This window comes from Chiloscyllium plagiosum, unplaced genomic scaffold (assembly GCF_037043375.1).
Source record: "Chiloscyllium plagiosum isolate Xiang-an unplaced genomic scaffold, Cpla_swu_hap1 HiC_scaffold_31, whole genome shotgun sequence".
Lineage (NCBI taxonomy): Eukaryota > Metazoa > Chordata > Chondrichthyes > Orectolobiformes > Hemiscylliidae > Chiloscyllium > Chiloscyllium plagiosum.
The window spans coordinates 9,049,834-9,068,533 of NW_028270169.1; the positions used below are offsets into that span (position 1 = coordinate 9,049,834).

General features: G+C 39.3%; 1 protein-coding gene across 5 annotated transcripts in view; it reads right to left on the reverse strand.

The window, feature by feature from the left end:
- The window catches only part of LOC122563897 (uncharacterized), a 150,304-nt gene that overhangs the window by 85,833 nt on the left and 45,771 nt on the right, over window positions 1–18,700 (reverse strand). For 3 of the 5 annotated variants that reach the window (XM_087977206.1, XM_087977205.1, XM_087977207.1), the window contains exons 6-10: window positions 17,654–17,798; window positions 11,692–11,917; window positions 9,773–9,893; window positions 9,254–9,422; window positions 5,939–6,117 (exon numbers count right to left, since the gene is read on the reverse strand). In XM_087977206.1, the coding sequence (XP_087833332.1) occupies window positions 5,939–6,117; window positions 9,254–9,422; window positions 9,773–9,893; window positions 11,692–11,917; window positions 17,654–17,798 (840 nt within the window). The remainder of the gene's footprint in view (window positions 1–5,938; window positions 6,118–9,253; window positions 9,423–9,772; window positions 9,894–11,691; window positions 11,918–17,653; window positions 17,799–18,700) is intronic. The other 2 variants (XM_087977208.1, XM_087977209.1) reach the window with 2 other exon arrangements.

The following is an 18,700-nucleotide window of genomic DNA, read 5'->3' on the forward strand; positions in this document are numbered from 1 at the left end:
CATTACCTAACAATCTTAGTTTTGAAATTTTTACTTGACTTACAACATCAAGAGCTTTTTAGGTAAGAGACCTCTGGATTTCCACTACCTTTGTTTGAAGATATGCTTCTTGATTCAATCTTGAACCTTATCTTTAAATTTAAGGCTCTGCTCCTTCTTCTCGACTCCCCTTAATGAAAACAGTTTCTCTCTGTTTCCACAAATTTTTTGATCATCTTAAACACCTCAATATTAGCACCGCTAAATATTTTATAATCAAGGGGTTTATAAACTTCTCGTCTTCACAATTTAACTTTTTTTAGTCATGGTATCAATATGTTAATCTAAGCTGCACCCATTGAGCTAATTCATTAGTTTGTCAGCATTACTGTCAAGACTGTCATGTAAAGAATAGATATCTAGGAAATGTACCACTGGCAACAGATTCAAGGACCCTAACTTATCACAGATCAACACCTTTTCTAAAAGAAGGGAGAACAAAAGAAAGTTTTCAAAGGTAACTGCAAGAACATGTATCACATTGCACTTTCAACAGCAACATTGGTGTATGTGGGGCTTTGCTCTCCATAATGTGCCTCAACGGATGGGACTGAAACAGTATACTTTGTTGAATATATTTCTGATTAGAGTCAGGGTATTAATATGGAAGTTGGGAAGTTATGTTGCAGTTGAACAGGACATTGGTGAGGCTGCACTTGGGAGTATTGTGTTCAGTTTTGGTCACCTTGCTATCGGAAGGATGTTACTAATCTAGAAAGGGAGCAGAAGAAATTTACAAGGATGTTGCCAGGACTCAATGGTCTGAGTTAAAGGGAGAAGTTGGACATTTAGAACTTTTTTCTTTCGAGTGTAGGAAACTGAGGGGAAGTTTTATAGAAGTGTATAAGATCATGAGAGGCATGGATAGGGTGAATGCACTCAGTCTTTTTCCCAGAGTTGGGCAATCGAGGATGAGATGGCATCAATTTAAGGTCAGAGGAGAAAAACTAAAAGGGAACCTGAGAGACAACTTTTTTTTACAGAGAGGGCGGTACCCACGTGGAATGAGCTGCCAGCAGAAGTGATTGAGACAGGTACATTAGCAACATTTGAAAGGCATTTGGACAAACACATAGATAGAAAAGATTTACAAGGATATGGACCAAGTGCAGGGAAATGGGGTTAGAGTGGATGGACATTTTGATCAGCATTAAAAGGGCTTGTCTCCATGTTGTAGGACTCTATGATTCTGTGTCAGTAATTCTGAAGAATGATGAATTATGTGTGCTGACCTCCTAAACATTTAATCCAAATATGTTTCAATGAGGTTTCATTCCTGGAAGTAAAACCTCACAAAATGTACTTTTTTGAGTCTATGTGGTATTTATTTCACATATATTTGCATTAATAATTTATTATATTTTCTAACACATATATTTTCATTTTACAGATTTATTAGATTAATAGAAATGAAAAGGAAAGCAGGGGAGCTGGTGGTGTATGGTAATGTCTATGGACTTATAATCCCGAGGCCAAGGCTAATATCTGGAATCCCGTGAGTTCAAATCCCAGCATTGCAATGGCTAATTAGTAATGGTGACCACAAAACCATTGTCAATTGTCATATAAACCTACCTCTGCACTCAGTTGAATTAAACCTGTTACAGAGTCTAAAAGACCACTGGCAAACCTAAGAAACCAAAGGTATTCCCCTAACTTCAAGGAATTTGTGCCACACTTTGGAGATCAGACTAAGTAACATAAAAACAGGAAATGCTGGACTAACAACACGTCTGGCAGCATCTATGCAGAAAGAGTTATCAAGGGATAGTCTCAAGTTTGTACTCATAGAATCATACCTTACCTAAGACATAGGAGCAACAGTAAACCATTTGGCCAAACACAAGTCCTGCTATTTAATAAGATGATGGCTGATCCGCCTGTAGCCTCGACTCCTCTTTCATGTCAACTCGTCACAGCCCTCAACTCCCAATATTTCAAAAATCTAACTACTTCCTCTTTAAATACTTTCAATGATCTCATCTCCATAACTGCCTAATGTAGAAAATTCCAGTTATTCATTACCTTCTGTGAGAAGAAATCCCTTTATATATCAGTTTTAAATGAGTCTCCACTTATTCTGTAACTGGTTGAAGAAATATTTTCTCAACATCTACCGTGTCAAACCCCTCAAAATCTTAATCAATAAGATCACTCTTCACTCTTCTGATGAATAAAGGCCTAATCTGTTTAGCTGCTCTTGATAAATCGATCCCTTCATTCCAGGAATCAGTACAGTGAATCTCTTTTGAACTGTCTTCGGTGCCAGTATATTCTTTTCCAAATATGGGGACCAAAACTGTACACAGTAATTTCACATGTGGCCTCACTAAAATACTGTACAATTGTAACAAGACTTCCCTATATTTAAACTCCAAAATCCAAGCAATAAAAGCCAAAATTACATTTTCCTGCTTAATGACAGACAATATCTCAGGGAGTAACCCAATACTTGAGCGGACAGATGTACAAGAGGTCATGGCACAGCAGCACACAGACAGATAATTTCCTTGGGAGTCCTGAACATTGACTCCATAGCCAGGTCTCATGGCATTAAATGAAATCAAGGCTAGAAAACCTTCTGCTGATTGTCACCTGCTGCACCACTCAGCTGATCAGTACTCCGCTGTGTTGCACATAAACCAGAAGAGGTGCTGAGGGAGACAAAGGCCCAGAATATATTCTGGATGGGAGGCTTCAATGACCAGCATCAAGAGTAGCTCAAGTACTACCAATCAGGCTCTGAAGGACAAAGCCTGCAGACGACACTAAGGTCGGTGGAGTTGTGGATAGTGACAAAGGATGTTGAAGGTTACAGAGAGACATAGACAAGCTGCAGAGCTGGGCTGAGAGGTGGCAAATGGAGTTTAATGCGGACAAGTGTGAGGTGATTCCCTTTGGTCGGAGTAACCAGAATGCAAAGTACTGGGCTAATGGTAAGATTCTTGGTAGTGTAGATGAGCAGAGAGATCTCGGTGTCCAGGTACACAGATCCAGGTTGACAGGGTTGTTAAGAACTGGACGCCTCCTAGCAGAGCGCTTTAGGGAACATCTCCGGGACACCTGCACCAATCAACCACACTGCCCTGTGCCCAACATTTCAATCCCCCTCCCATTCTGCTGAGGACATGGAGGTCCTGGGCCTCCTTCACCGCCGCTCCATCACCACCAGACGCCTGGAGGAAGAACGCCTCATCTTCCGTCTCGGAACACTTCAACCCCAGGGCATCAATGTGGACTTCAACAGTTTCCTCATTTCCCCTTCCCCCACCTCACCCTAGTTCCAAACTTCCAGCTCAGCTTCCCTGACCTATCACCTTCATCCACTCACCTATTGTACTCTATACTACTTTCTCCCCACCCCCACCCTCCTCTAGCTTATCTCTCCACGCTTCAGGCTCTCTGCCTTTATTCCTGATGAAAGGCTTTTGCCCGAAACGTCAATTTTACTGCTCCTCGGATGCTGCCTGAACTGCTGTGCTCTTCCAGCACCACTAATCCAGAATCCAGGGTTGTTAAGAAGGCAGACAGTGTTTTAGCTTTTATTAATAGAGGGATCGAGTTCCGGAGCCATGAGCTTATGCTACAGTTGTACAAAACTCTGGTGTGACCGCATTTGGAGTACTGTGTACAGTCCTGGTCACCGCATTATAAGAAGGATGTGGAAGCTTTGGAAAGGGTGCAGAGGAGATTTACTAGAATGTTGCCAGGTATGGAAGGAAGGTCTTATGAGGAAAGGCTGAGGGACTTGAGGCTGTTTTTGTTGGAGAGAAGAAAGTTGAGAGGTGACTTAATAGAGATAATCAGAGGGTTAGATAGGGTGAACAGGGAGAGCCTTTTTCCAAGTATGGTGACGGCGAGCACGAGGGGGCAAAGCTTTAAATTGAGGGGTGATAGATATAGGACAGATGTCACAGGTTGTTTCTTTACTTAGAGAATAGTAAGGGTATGGAATGCTTTGCCTGCAACGGTAGTAGATTCACCAACTTTAAGTACATTTAAGTCGTCATTGGACAAGCATATGGACGTACATGGAGTAGTGTAGGTTAGATGGGCTTCAGATTGGTATGACAGGTCGGCGTAATATCAAGGGTCGAAGGGCCTGTACTGCGTTGTAATGTTCTATGACTGAGTCTGCAGCAGATGCTGAGGGAATCAATGAGAGGCAAAAACCCAGGATCTTGTCTTCTCAAATCTATCTACTGCAGATGCAGATATTCATGACCTTATTGGTAGGAGTGACCAACACACAGATCTTATGGGGATGAAATCTTATTTCACACTGAGGATAGCCTCCATCATATTGTGGCTCTACCGTATTTCTAAATGGATCAAATTTCAAACAGATCTAGAAACTCAAAACTCATGAGACAGTAAAGGTGATCAGCAGCAGAACTGTATTCAATCACTCAACTCCAGCCACGATGAAGTAGCCTGCTTGATTGGCACCCTATCCACCACCTTAAAATTTTACTCCCTCCACCGCCTACACACAGAGGAAGTAACTTCTACAAGAAGTAATGTGGCAACTCACCATGCTTCTTCAACAGTACTTTCCAAATACAGGACATCTACCACTGAGAAATACAAGGGCAGTGAATGCACGGAGACACAACCAGCTGCAAGTCCTGTCCAAGTTACCTACCGTCATGACTTGGAACTGTATCATTGTTCTTTCATGAACTGCAGTGGTTCACAAGCATGGCTGACCTGCCTTCATGATGGCAATTTGAGATGGGCAAAAAATATTTATCTAGTTAATGATACTGTCATCCCGTGAATGAATTTTTAAAAACTTTCATAACCAATTTTAGCAACAATAAAAATTCAGTATACCTGATTGTGATACTTCAAACTTACTGACAGTTAATTGAAAAAGCAATTAGCATATATATGTTAATTGAAAAAGCAATTAGCATATATATTAAGCAAACAACATGGAGATCCAGTACAACATGGCTAAAAGTGAAGTTATATACTTGGGTGTGAAAACCAGAAGAGTATGATATAAATGATGATATATTGAAAAGTGTGGATTTGTAAAGTGATCTGGGAGTCCTTGTAAACCAGTCAATGAAAGTAGGCAGGCAGGCACAGCAAGTGATTAAGAAATGGTATATCAGCCTTTGTTACAAGATAATTTAAATTCAGAAACAGTCTTACTGCTGTTACAGGACCTTGGTGAGATCACACGTGGAGTATTGCATAGAGTTTTGGTCTTCCTACTTAAGAAAGGAAATACTTGGGAGTATTTGGAGTAAAGGAGAGAGTGCAGAAGTTCGCTAGATTGATACCAGGGGTAGCAGGACTGTCTTATGAGGAGGGATTGGTTTGACTGAGTCAGTGTTTACTAGAGTTGAGAGGATGGGAGGGGATCTGATTGATATGTATAAAATTCTACAGAGCTGGACGATATAGGGAGGATGTTTCCCCTGGTTAGGATACTTAGAACCAATGGACACAGTCTCAGGGGATGAGGTAGACCATTTTGGACCAAGATAAGGAAACATTTCTTCACTCAAACAATGGTGAACCTGTGGAATTCTGTATCACAGAAGGTTATGGATGCCAAGTCACTGAATATATTTAAGAAAGAGATAGGTATATTTCAAGGTTTCAAAGACCTCAAGGGGTATGGGGAGAAAGCAGGATTATAGTAGTGAGAGACAGGATCAGCGATGATCCTACTAAATGGCAGATCAGGCTCGAAGGGCCAAATAGCCTACACCTACTCCTAGTTTGCATGTTTCTACATTTAGACCTCTTTGCTTAATTGCATCCAGTGAGGCTACCTACTGGAAGCATTGTTATATATGGTAAAAATGTTAATATTTTTCAGTCCAGTTTTCTGGTAGAGAAACATTTACTAATGAAGTCTTTGAATTCAATGATCTCTCACCTTGGGCTCAATTAGGGTGTTTTTCATGAAACAGGAAAGAAGGTGTGTGAAGATTTCTGGGTCTTCTTTTTTGAGACGATTCATGACTTGTTCTGCCATTCCAAAAATTTCAGGCCAACTTGGGAACAGATTGCAAATGAGCAGATGCAGGTACATGGCCAGTTCATATGGATGTTCAGCTTTTATAAAGGAAACAGAGGAAGAACGTATAATATAAAAATAAACTAAATCATTTGATATATTTTAAAGGAATCAACCTCTTTCTCAACTGCAGTCCCTGTTTTGATTCTACTGGCTCACTGCTGGTCTGAACTTTCTTCTCTTGTACTTTCTATGCTTAATGGTATTCCTTCTCCTGATAACTTCAGTGTGCTGAAAAACAGGATCTTCTCTTCCAACGTATTTTTTGTCAGCACTTGAAAGCTAAACAATACCTCCCTGTCTTGTCTTCCCTCTACATTCTGTACACTTTTAAAATGCAATGCCTGTTATCACAATTTCTTGATTTATCTGCTTCTTTCTCACTTTTTCTAACCTTGATGCTTTAATACACCATGGACACAGCCCCTTCATCTTAAATTGACTGATTACAAGCAGTCTGTGCTGAATGGTTTCCGTTTGTTTTATAAGAAAATGTTTTGGCATAGGAATAATGCCTTTGAAGTGAAATTTTGTACATCAGACAGTGATATGCATTGTTTTAAGTGTAGATAGTTTGGAGAGTCCTTCTTAGCCTGTATTAATCAGCTTTAAAGCAGTCAGTTAATCCACATAAGTAAATCAGAAATGTACGAAGAATTATTTAGAAATCCTATCCATCACATTTTTCTCTTTAGCACTTTGGTAAATTACCTATCATCACCTTGGTTGTCTTTAAAGTCTGCAACATGTCTGGTACTGTGCTCATCTGAATAAGTAATTGTAAGTCATTGTAAGGCATCCCAAAACTGTGTTCATGGCTGTATAGTTTCCTTTCAAACATAGGTATCCATGCAGTATTTCATCATTTAAGGTCTTCCATTAATTAGGAATGACCTTCCACAGTAATCACTCAAATTTGTACATTCTTTTAATGATAATTTCATTCCACATACATTAAATTCCTTCAGCTGTACACTTACAATGCTTACAATCTCCCATCTCCACACAATAATTTAGTCATTATCATAAAAAAAACAGAAATAGCTGGAGAAACTCAGTAGGTCTGGCAGCATTTCTGGAGAGAAAGCAGAATCCACATTTCAGATCCAGTGACCCTTCTTCAGAGTCATTATACCCTGATTCTCTTCCCAGCCCATAAAAAGGACTATAAAATCTCATGTATTTCAGTTTTTGAAAAACAATTTGTTCATATAAATCATGTCTAACTGATTATTTACCATCCCCAACTTATGACTTTATCCTGAGTTTGAGCCTTTCTTTAAGAATATGGGTCTAGGAGTAGATCATCCAGCTTCCAAACTTGTTCTGGCAATCAATTAGATCATGGGTAATCTGTACTTATATCTGTATTTTCTCCTTATACCTGAGCGACCTTTACCTAACAAATTAGACAACATACATGGCCTCACTTCTGGTCCAAAATAAATTCCTAATTTTTGTCTATTACTCAAGCTGCCCCAAAGAATTATTTCCTCTTTTATGACAACATTTCTTACTGCCTCAACAACTGTTAATTTTCTAAAAACTACCAAGTCCTGAATATTGCTCCAAAATGTGAAGAAGCCTTGATATACTTGTCCATACTCTTGGTCAAAGGAGAGAAAAATAATAAAACCGCTTGAATTTCTTGTCCACAGCTGTGGTCCCTGTCCACCAGAAGAAAAGCCATTTCTAGCGACTCCAACATGATTTATCAAGCTTTCTGTCAGGGTTCTAGTGCCTTTAATGGTGAGGATCCCATCTTCAAGAGCTGCCAGACAAAGAGAGGGTAGAGAAGCTCTGTAGGCTAGGACCTCTTAAGTTGCAGCAGTACCACAGGATGCGATGGCCACTACTGACTTGGCAGAAGGCCTCAGAGCAGCAGCCATTAACAAGGCCCCAGGAAACAAATGTGTTGGGAGACTAACTGAGGACAGTTAGGAAAGCCCTGTGAGAAGGACTGCGGTCATTGTAGAGGATTTGGGAGGGCTCTTTCAGCAAAGTGGCCCTTACCATCAAGGGAGACCACCATGGATCACAGGGTGGCCAATTAGGAAACTCCCTCCCTGACTCCGCAGAGATTTCTACTGCTATTTAAGATTATCAATTTACCCCTAAGTAAGAAGACCATCCTCAAACTACCCCTATCATTGTCTAAATCAAACAGAGTCAGGCTTTTCACTGATACCTTCTCATCTGATTATGCAGTTCTCCCACCTCCAACCCACTCCCAAATTCTGCCCCAACTCTGCTGCTGTCATCTTCCCTGTCATTTCTCATTCTTCTATATCATATTGATATTGATCAAGGTCTGAACTTTTCTCTTTTCCTTCTAAGCTGCAAGCATTTCTTCCCATATATTTTCATTCTCCTGTATTGTACAGTACCATACTGATTTATAGAAAAAGCAAGATAGATAAAATAATGTATAGATTAATTCTTTTTGCCAATTTTTAATCTATTTTCTGCCTCCTCCTCTAGTAGAATTTAAAGGCACCTCTTGTCCTTTAACATCTCACATGGATTACCATCCTTCAGAAATTTGCCTGGACAGTGAATCATGAATGGGAGGCACTGCAACAAAGCAAACCTCACATCATTAAGTCAGAAGACCCTAAGAGGTGGGAGTAGAAGTAGACCATTCGGCCCATCAAATCTACTCCTCCATTCAATGGGATCATGGCTAATCTGATAATCTCCAACTCTACTTTCCTACCTTTCCCAATAACCCTGGATTCCCTTACCTGTTAAAAATGTAAGTTAGCCTTCTAGATATTGAACAACCCAGCCTAGACTGCGGTAAAGAATTCCACTTACTGACCATACCCGAGAGAAAGAAGATTTCCTCGTCTCTATCTTAAATATGTGTCCCCTTATTCTGAGATTATGCCTTCTGGTACTTTGATGTCTATACCTTCCAGCAGGCACTACTATAGGTAACAAATACCAGCAGTAATGATCACTGATTTTCTTCTTTCTAACCTACAGAGTCCAATTATATAGCACCTATTGCCAAACAAATTGTAATCAGTACAAAGTTAGAGTCAATCTGAGCCATTTATTCTGTTTAACTAAGTTACACATTACATTTATCAACTGAATCATAGTAAAAATTTGCTAATCTAATTTTATGTTTTTGAGTTCCCTCTGTTATACAACTTTTCAGTTTCTCACCCTTTGCTGATGCCTGTTTGAAAGCAATCTGGAGAGGAAAGAGCCAGTAGATTAGGTAGGGTTCATATGTTCCATCATAAACATACAGTATATTGAGTGCTTTACTGGCCTCCAGAATCATCTGCTCATTTGTGGCAAATGGCTGCATGCAGGGTGTCTTCTCAAATTTCTGTTTGGATTGAAAAAAGTCCAAATGATAAATCAAGGATAATTACAGTGTAAGAGAGCTTTCTGAAGGCTTTTGAATGACACATTTTTTTTATCATGTATGATCAAATCTGGATTAGGGTTAGGAACAAGAACACTTTTAAGTTCTATGAGTTCAGCAGAGAACAATGCACAAGACTGATTAATGCCTAACAGTGAGCACTCCTGTGGAGCAATGCCCACTATTAGATGCATTGAGATAGATCCAAGTCTTTCCATGTGGGAACTTGAAATCAAGGTGAGATTTTCATCCCTGTTTGGTAAAAGAAATTAAAATAATTAAGATTTAAAAATGAAGTGCATGTGTCTCACCTCAACTACAGCATTTTCCACCAGTCCTGAAATAGGAGATCGTGTTGCACTTCTTAGTTTCAATTCGGACACCCTGCGTGCAACTACCCGTCCAAACCGCTCTCTAATAGTTTTCTCAATACTTTGGAGGAAAAAGAAAACAGTCAAAAGTACAGCCACTAATGTAAAATTAAAATAAAAGTGAAAAATTACAAGTATTTTGTCTATTTATCCTCTGTCCCTTATTCTTTCTTCCACTCCTCTTTGGCTATGATCAGTCACAAGGTAACTGCAGGTGTGGCAGCTATTTGGTACACCTTAATTCTACCATGAATCAAAAGTTTTCCTATTGCAGTATTCAATTTTTTTGGAATGATTGCAAGGCATTTGCCTCCAATAGTTTGTTTGTTCTATTTTGATTAATCTTTGATAGATACTTCTTGAAATCAGTCCTATAAACACCTCTTATGAATTTGCACGTCTTCTTGACATATCCCTCCAATTTATTTTAAAGTAATTCTCTAATTTTAACTTTTCCAATCCCAATTACAATCTTGCTCACTTCTCCATGATTAAGTTTCTTAAATGTCATCTATACTAGAGTTAAACAGTTCAAATTTCTCCAATCTCTGCTATTAGCTTAGATACCTTACCTGATTCTTCCTGCATTGCAACCAGCATTTAAGTGTCTCCCTTGCTTCCTGATGACCAGAACTGGCATAATTTTCAAGGTGCAGTCTGACCAGAGTTGTGAATCTATGGAATTCCCTACCCAGTGAAGTGGTTGAGGCTTCCTCAGTAAATGTTTTTAAAGCTAAGATGGGATAATTTTTTCAACATTAAAGGAATTAAGGATTTTAGTGAGATGGCAGTTAAGTGGAGCTGAGGCCACGGACAGATCAGCCATGAACTTATTGAATAGTGGAGCAGGCTCGAAGAGCCAGATGGCCTACTGTTGCTCCTATTTCTTATGTTCTTACGACCAGAGAACCAAAAAGCCTATTTGCTGTCTCCCCTATTATATTTTACTCTTTTAGCCATTTGTTGATTGATGCTCTTCAAATTTATTGGACATCTTTAGTACCAACTGCTCAATTTCTTTCAGTTCCTTCCTTAGATATTTCAACACCAAAGTTTTTCTTTTCCAAGACATTGTATTCACTATTGCTCTGCTCAGTTGTACATTTTGTCCACATCATTCTGTAACTTCTGAGCCAAGTGACAATCCACTCCTAAGCCTCTGTCAATGCTGCTCTTGATAAATGTATACTACACATGTACGAATAGACATTTGGCATGAATATCTTTCAAGTCATGAATTGTGTTGAATTTGTCAGGATAGGGAGTTGTGAGGACAATTTAAAATCGAATAGGTCTGACAAAAGATCATTAACTTGAAATTTATATCTGTTACTCTCTCCACAGATGCTACCAGACATTCACAATATTTTTGACATTTTATGATTGTATTTCATATTTCCAGCATCTGCAATATTTTGCTTTTGCTTTACTGTTGCTTGATTTATGGCAGTGTTCTCTAATCCTAGACTGTTGAAGCTAAAAAAAAAAGACCCTTAAATAAGAACTTCAAAGCTTTGGAAAAATGTAATGATAAAGAACTAATTCATTGCAAAAGTTCTAACCAATGAGGCAAGACTATTAATATACTGGTATGGGAGAAATATGACAAAAAATTGCAGTTTGTGGTATTAGTTTAAGAATTCTTAATGCATTAGGATCACGTAACTTTATCATTTTAATAAAAACACTAATCTGTTTAAAATAAAAGTGTCAACACCTCTCAAAGCTGACAAATTAATGCATTAAGAACATATTAAACTAAAGTTAATATCATGCAGAATAACGTCTAAACCATATGAGCTAAATATTGAATCATCAACATAAAATGTTAAGGTAAGGTATCAGCTCATCCTTCTTACTATCCTGAAGTATTAATGTGATTTTGTTTCTTCACTTTCAGCAGCTTATCCAGCCAGGTGGACCTTCTCAATGTTGTCGGAAGCAACTTTCCCCTCAGCCGTTCACAAATAATAGGCATTTGTTCACAATCTGCTTGGAGGATGGCACAGATTGAACCTCCAAGTATTTCACTCTGCATACTGCTCAGTGGTGGAAGAATCAGCTTGGGATCCAGATTGTCCCCATCTGTAAAACCATTTATGTCAATATATCCAAGAAAAACAACTCCTCACAGAGTTTAATATCATAATGTAAAATGAAATGTTTAAAATTAGGTATATATTCAAGCACATGGGAAAAAACATCAGCTTAGAAACTATACAGTAGTTTAACGATCATGCTGTAGTTTAATGTTCATATTTTTGGGTTTAAATACTGTGGATTAAGTTATCAGTAGAGAGTGAATGGATTTGAGAATATAATGAGAAGGTAGGCAGTTAAGAATGAAATTATATGAAAAGGCACATTTGGAAGGTAGCAACATAACCTCATTTTTAAGAAGGGAGCAAGAGTGAAAACTGGAAACTATAGATCAGTTAGCCTTTCATCAGTAAAAGGGAAATATTAGAATCTATTATAAAGGATGAGATAAATAGCCACCGGATTGATAATGATCTAAATGGGCATAGTTAGCATAGATTTGTTGGGATTTTTTGAAGATGTTACTAACAAAATTGATAAAGAGCTGACAGATGTAGAATACCTAGGTTTTGATTAAGTCCCCCATAGGAGGTTGGTTAGAAAAATTAAAACTAACAAGATAGGAGGTAATGATTGGCTAACAGATAGAAAACAGAGACTAGGAATAAATGGCTCACTCTTGCGTTGGCAAGCTCTGTCTAACAGGTGCCCAGCACTTGGGACAGCTGTTCATAATATACACCAATGATTCGGAGTTAGGGAACCAAATGTAGTAATTCTAAACTTGCAGATGATGCAAAGCTAAGTGAGAATGTGTGGTGTGAGGAAGATGTAAAGTGACTTCAAAAGGATTTGGACAGGCTGAGTAAATGGGCAAGAACATGACAGGCAGAATATGGCATGGAAAAATTCAATATTACCCAAATGTGTAGAGTATTTCTAAAGCGGTAAAGTGTTGATAAGTCTGAAGGGCAGCTATAGCAAGCTATTAGGAAGGCTAACGATATATTAGCCTTTATTACATGAGAATTTGAATACAACAGCAGTGAGGTTTTGCTTTAATCATATAGGAGCTTGTTTAAACCACACCTGGATTATTTTGTGTAGTTTTGGTCTCTCTATTGCAGGAAGGTTTTAATTGCCATGGAGGGAGTGCAAAAAAAGGTTCACCAGATGGCAGGACTGTCCTATGAGGTGGGTAAAGGAATTAAAGCATTTGATCTGCCATGATTGCATTTAATAGGAGGGCAGGCTCAGTGGGCTGAATAGCCTACTCTTGCTCCTATGATTCAACAAATTCCCAGGACCTGCTGGCTTACATCCTGGATTTGGGAAAAAAAAACATATTTGCAAAGATAATGTATGTGCTGGTTGTGGTTTCCAAAATTCCTTAGATTCTAGAACAATCCCAGTGGATACGTAGTCAGGAAATATAACTACTAGTAAGTTAAGGAGGGAGAGCGTGCACAGGGAACTACAGGCTAGTTAGCCTAATATATTTCCTATTCAACCTGTTCAGGGATATTAATATACATCTCTGGAGCAGGTATGACTTGAACCCAGCTCTTCTGGCTCAGAAGCAGGGACACTACCACTGCACTACACAAGGGTCATCAGTTATAGTAGTTATCAGGAAAAAGCTGCAATTTATTCTGAAAGAAGTCTTCGCAATGCACTTAGAAAATCAAAGTCTGTTTGGCCAAAATCAACTTGCTGAAGTGAAAGGGAAATAGTTTGATAAATTTATTAAAAGATGGAAGTAAAAAGATGGCTAAAAGAGAATAATAGCATAATTAGATTTTGAAAAGTATCTTGTAAGGAGTCATGGAGTTGGGAGTTATTTTTAATTGGAAAAAAGGATAATCAATTGACAGGGAGCAAAGAGCAGGAGAAATGGAGCTTTTAAGTGAGCAGATGGTGACTAATGGAATGTCATAAGGATCAGTCTTGGAGTTTCAACTACATATGACTTATAACAATGACTGAGACAAAGAGACCAAAAGTAAATACCTATTAGTAAGCTTTGAGAAGATTTGTAGCTCAGGTTGAGGTTCTGGATGTAAGTTTGCTCACAGAGTTGGAAGGTTCATTTTCAGATATTTCATCACCATACTAGGTAACATCATCAGTGAGCCTTAGGTGAAGCACTGTTGGTGCGGCCCACTTTTTATTTATGTGTTTAGTTTCCTTAGTTTGGTGATGTCATTTCCTGTGGTGACGCCATTTCCTGTTCTTTTCTCTGGAGTAGTAAATGGGATCCAAGCCAATCCAAATCCAAGTTTGTCAATAGAGTTATGGTTGGAATGCCAAGCTTCTAGGAATTCTCTGTTTGGCTTGTCCTAGGATGGATGTGTTGTCCCAGTTGAAGTGGTGTCCTTCCTCATCTGTATAGAAAGATACTAGTGAGAGTGGATCATATCTTTTTGTGGTTAGTTGATGTTCATGTATCCTGGTGGCTAGTTTTCTGTTTGTTTGTCCAATGCAGTGTTTGTTATAGTTCTTGCAAGGTATTTTGTAAATGACGTTCGTTTTGCTTGTTGTCTGTATAGGGTCTTTCAAGAGTTTACAGATGAGGAAGGACACCACTTCAACTGGGACAAGCCAAATAGAGACATGCGGAAGAATTTCTAGAAGCATGGCACTCCAACCTGAACTCTATCAGCAAACACTTTGACTTGGATCCTATTTACCACCCCCTGAGAAAAAGAACAGGGAATGACATAACCAACCCAAGGAAACCTAAACACAAACAAAAGGTGGGCCACACCACCACTGCTTCACCCGAGGCTCACTGATGATGTTATCTAGTATGGTGACAAAACATCTGAAAATGAAACTTTGAGCTTATCGAGCAAACTTGCATCCAGTAAATATCCATGCTTGCTCATGATATAAAATTGGGTGAGAATGCAAGCTGTGGAAAGAACAAAGAAATGGCAAAGTGATATACACAGTTAAGTGAGTTGGGGCAGATAAAGTATAATTTTGGTAACTATGAGTTTATTCACTTTGTAGCAAAGTTTGGGTGAAGATTTGTAGCTTGGGTGCTCGTTGTTGTGGTTCTGTTCGCCGAGCTGGAAATTTTTGTCCCCTGTCTAGGTGACATCCTCAGTGCTTGGGAGCCTCCTGCGGTGTTTCCTCCGGCATTTATAGTGGCCTGTCCCTGCCGCTTCCGGTTGTCAGTTTCAGCTGTCCGCTGTAGTGGCCGGTATATTGGGTCCAGGTCGATGTGTTTGTTGATGGAGTTTGTGGATGAGTGCCATGCTTCTAGGAATTCCCTGGCTGTTCTTTGTTTGGCTTGCCCTATAATGGTAATCAACACAGGAATTCTTGGACATCATCATAAATATACACATAGACAAGGAAGAAACTATGGTCTCATTCGACGTAACAGCACTGTTCACCTCTATTGACAAAACCCTAGCCAGAGAAACAATAGCCAACCTGCTGGACATACAGAACAGACAACAGGACGTTGAACCTATCAACAAATACGGAATACTTAAACTACTGGACTTGTGCCTCACAACACACTTCACATTCAACAACCAGATATACGAACAAATCAACGGAACACCCATGGGCTCACCGATCTCTGGACTCATAGCAGAAGCAGTAATGCAAAGGTTAGAACAAACAGTCTTACCACAAATTCAACCCAAACTCTGGGTCAGATATGTTGATGACACCTTTGTAATAATTAAAAACACAGAAATAGAGAAAACACACCGGATCATCAACGCCACACTAACAGGAATCTGATTCACGAGAAGAAGAAAAGGATATCCAAGTCCCATTCCTAAACGTGATGTTACAGAGAATACCGAACAGAGAATTCACCACAAAGGTATACAGGAAAGCTACACACACAGACCAAGTCCTGAACTATGAAAGCAACCACCCCAACACACACAAACGAAGTTGCATCAAGACACTATTCAAAAGGGCCACAACACACTGCAGCACACCAGAACTGCAAAAAGAGGAAGAGGAACACCTGTACAAGGTATTCGCCAAAAACGGATACCCGCGCAATTTCATCAACAGATGCCTAAGAGAAAGACAACGGAACGAGGACATGCCGCAACCCAAAGGACTACCATACATCAGGAGCATTTCAGAACTGACAGCCAGACTACTGCGACCACTAGGACTTATAACAGCACACAAACCAACAGCCACTCTCAGACAACAACTCACCAGAACGAAGGACCCGATACCCAGCATGAGCAAAACTAATGTAGTGTACAAAATCTCATGCAAGGACTGCACAAAACACTATATAGGACAAACAGGAAGACAGCTAACGATCCGCATCCATGAACATCAACTAGCCACGAAATGCCACGACCAGCTATCCTTAGTAGCCACACACGCAGACGACAAGCAACATGAATTCGACTGGGACAACACTACCATTATAGGGCAAGCCAAACAAAGAACAGCCAGGGAATTCCTAGAAGCATGGCACTCATCCACAAACTCCATCAACAAACACATCGACCTGGACCCAATATACCGACCACTACAGCGGCAGGGACAGGCCACTATAAATGCCGGAGGAAACACCGCAGAAGTGCTTCACAGGAGGCTCCCAAGCACTGAGGATGTCACCTAGACAGGGGACGAAACGTTTGCAACAAAAATTTCCAGCTCGGCGAACAGAACCACAACAACATGAAACAGATTTTTTAAAATGTGACTTGGATTTATTTATGCAAGGAACACAGAAAGCTAGCATGCCAGAACAGCAAGTAATTAAGAAGCCAAATGGTATGTTGGCCTTTATGCAAGGAGATTGGAGTAAAAGAATAAGGAAGTATTCCTGTAATCGTACAGAGCTTTGGTGAGACCACATTTAATGTGCAATTTTGATCTCCAGATTTAAGAAATGATATACTTGCATTCAAGGCAGTAAAGCTTCACAATGGGCATTTGAAATGGGAGGCTGAGTAAATTAGACCTTTTATGCAAGATTTAAAAGAATGAATGTGATCTCATTGAAACATAGAGGATTCTGATGGGTACTAAGAGAAAGATTGTTTCCCTGGCTAGAGAATCTAGAACACATGGGCACAGTCAAGGGGAGCAATCATTTAAGACTGAGATGAGGAGAATTTCTTTCAAAGAAAGGGTTTAAAATTTTTGGAATTGTCAACTCCAGAAAGTTGTGGATCTCCTTTCATTGAGCATTTTTAAGGCTGAGATAAAATGTTTTTTGGTCCCTTGAGGAATCAAGGAATGAGAATTGGCCAGGAAAGTGGAGTTAGAGCTTTGATCACTCAATAATGGGTTGACTGGTAGAGCTATTTGGGCCATACAATGTACTTCTCTTCCTATGTTCTTATGGGCTTGATTCCATCCACTGATCATCGATCAGCAAAAAAATAGACAAGGTATCAGTGAACTAATTGAGTTGGCAATCTGGCACTTTTTATGATTACTGTCTGATGAGAGTCCAAAAATGCCCAGGTGGAACCTGAACTCATGATTTTGAGAATGCTAGTACGAGGCAACAGCTATTCAATTATGATACCCATGTTAAGACAAGACTGAGCATGATGAGCCAAAGCAAAATTCCATGTACAAATTGTGATGTGAGTTTATGCCTGATCCACTGAATCAGAAGTACATCTCCAATTGGAAGTGGGGAGCAGTGTTGGTGGTTCATCAAGTCAGATCCTACCTACATTAGTTAGGGGAATAGTATTCTCAGGAACCCATCATTATGGTTAATCCAAGAGCTGTGTCAATAGGCTAATGCTACAGTTTCATTTATACCATTTGTTGTTAACTGAAATGCTGATCCTCGCCGCATCGTCAGGTGCAAGTCTTTACTCTCTACTGATTTAGGGCGTCTCCTGATCAATTCTGCCGATGAGGACTTCCATGTAAGACAGCTTTGTGCCAAATCAGAGTCAGGTTCCTATTAGAATTAACCATAGCAACCTATTCATTGCAAAAACTGAGACAACCAGAAATCATTGCATGATCAGACTAAAAAGGATTAATTCAATGTAAAGCAGGATGTTCTTCCTAGTGCAAAATTTTACATGGGTTCAATTTTTCTTCTGTTAAAGCCTGCAAAAACATATGTATAATTTCAGGTTGAATACCTTTCACAGATAATGTTAATTTTTCTCTCATCATCAACGATATGCTGCTTCCCCTGCTGAGTTATTCCATCATTTTCAATTTTCATTTCACTCTTCCTGTATCAATTGCATTGCTTTTGTAAAATATATACACATCTGCTAGAAATCAATTCCAACACTCAAATAACTAAAAATGTAGAATTGTTTGTTAACTTTTCAGAATGAGTGTATTTTTTGGGAGCATGGAGATGTTTTTTCCCTTTACTATAATGTTATTACCTCATTTCATCATCCCAGCCTGACAACTCTTAAAACAAAATACACAAAAGGTTGAACATCAATTCCTTCTGGATTGTTGCTTATAATAAAGCACATATGGTTGGATACAAAGCAGTATCAGGAACTGCCCATGATTTTCCCCTCTAAACTTTCCACCTTACTCTTGCTTGAAGACATAACTGCCCTTGTGCAGTATTTCCTGGATGATGCATTACAAGTCAGGAACTAACGTGTTCACTCTGCCTCTCTCAATTCAATCTCATATAACATCAAATAAATGATGCTGAAACAAATACTTTTCTGAATTTGAAATGGTAAGTTAGAGCATGAGCCAATTCATTGCCTACAAGTTAAAAATTCGATTAGATTCGATTACTTTACAATGTGGAAACAGGCCCTTCGGCCCAACAAGTCCACACCGACCCGCCGAAGCGTAACCCACCCATACCCCTAC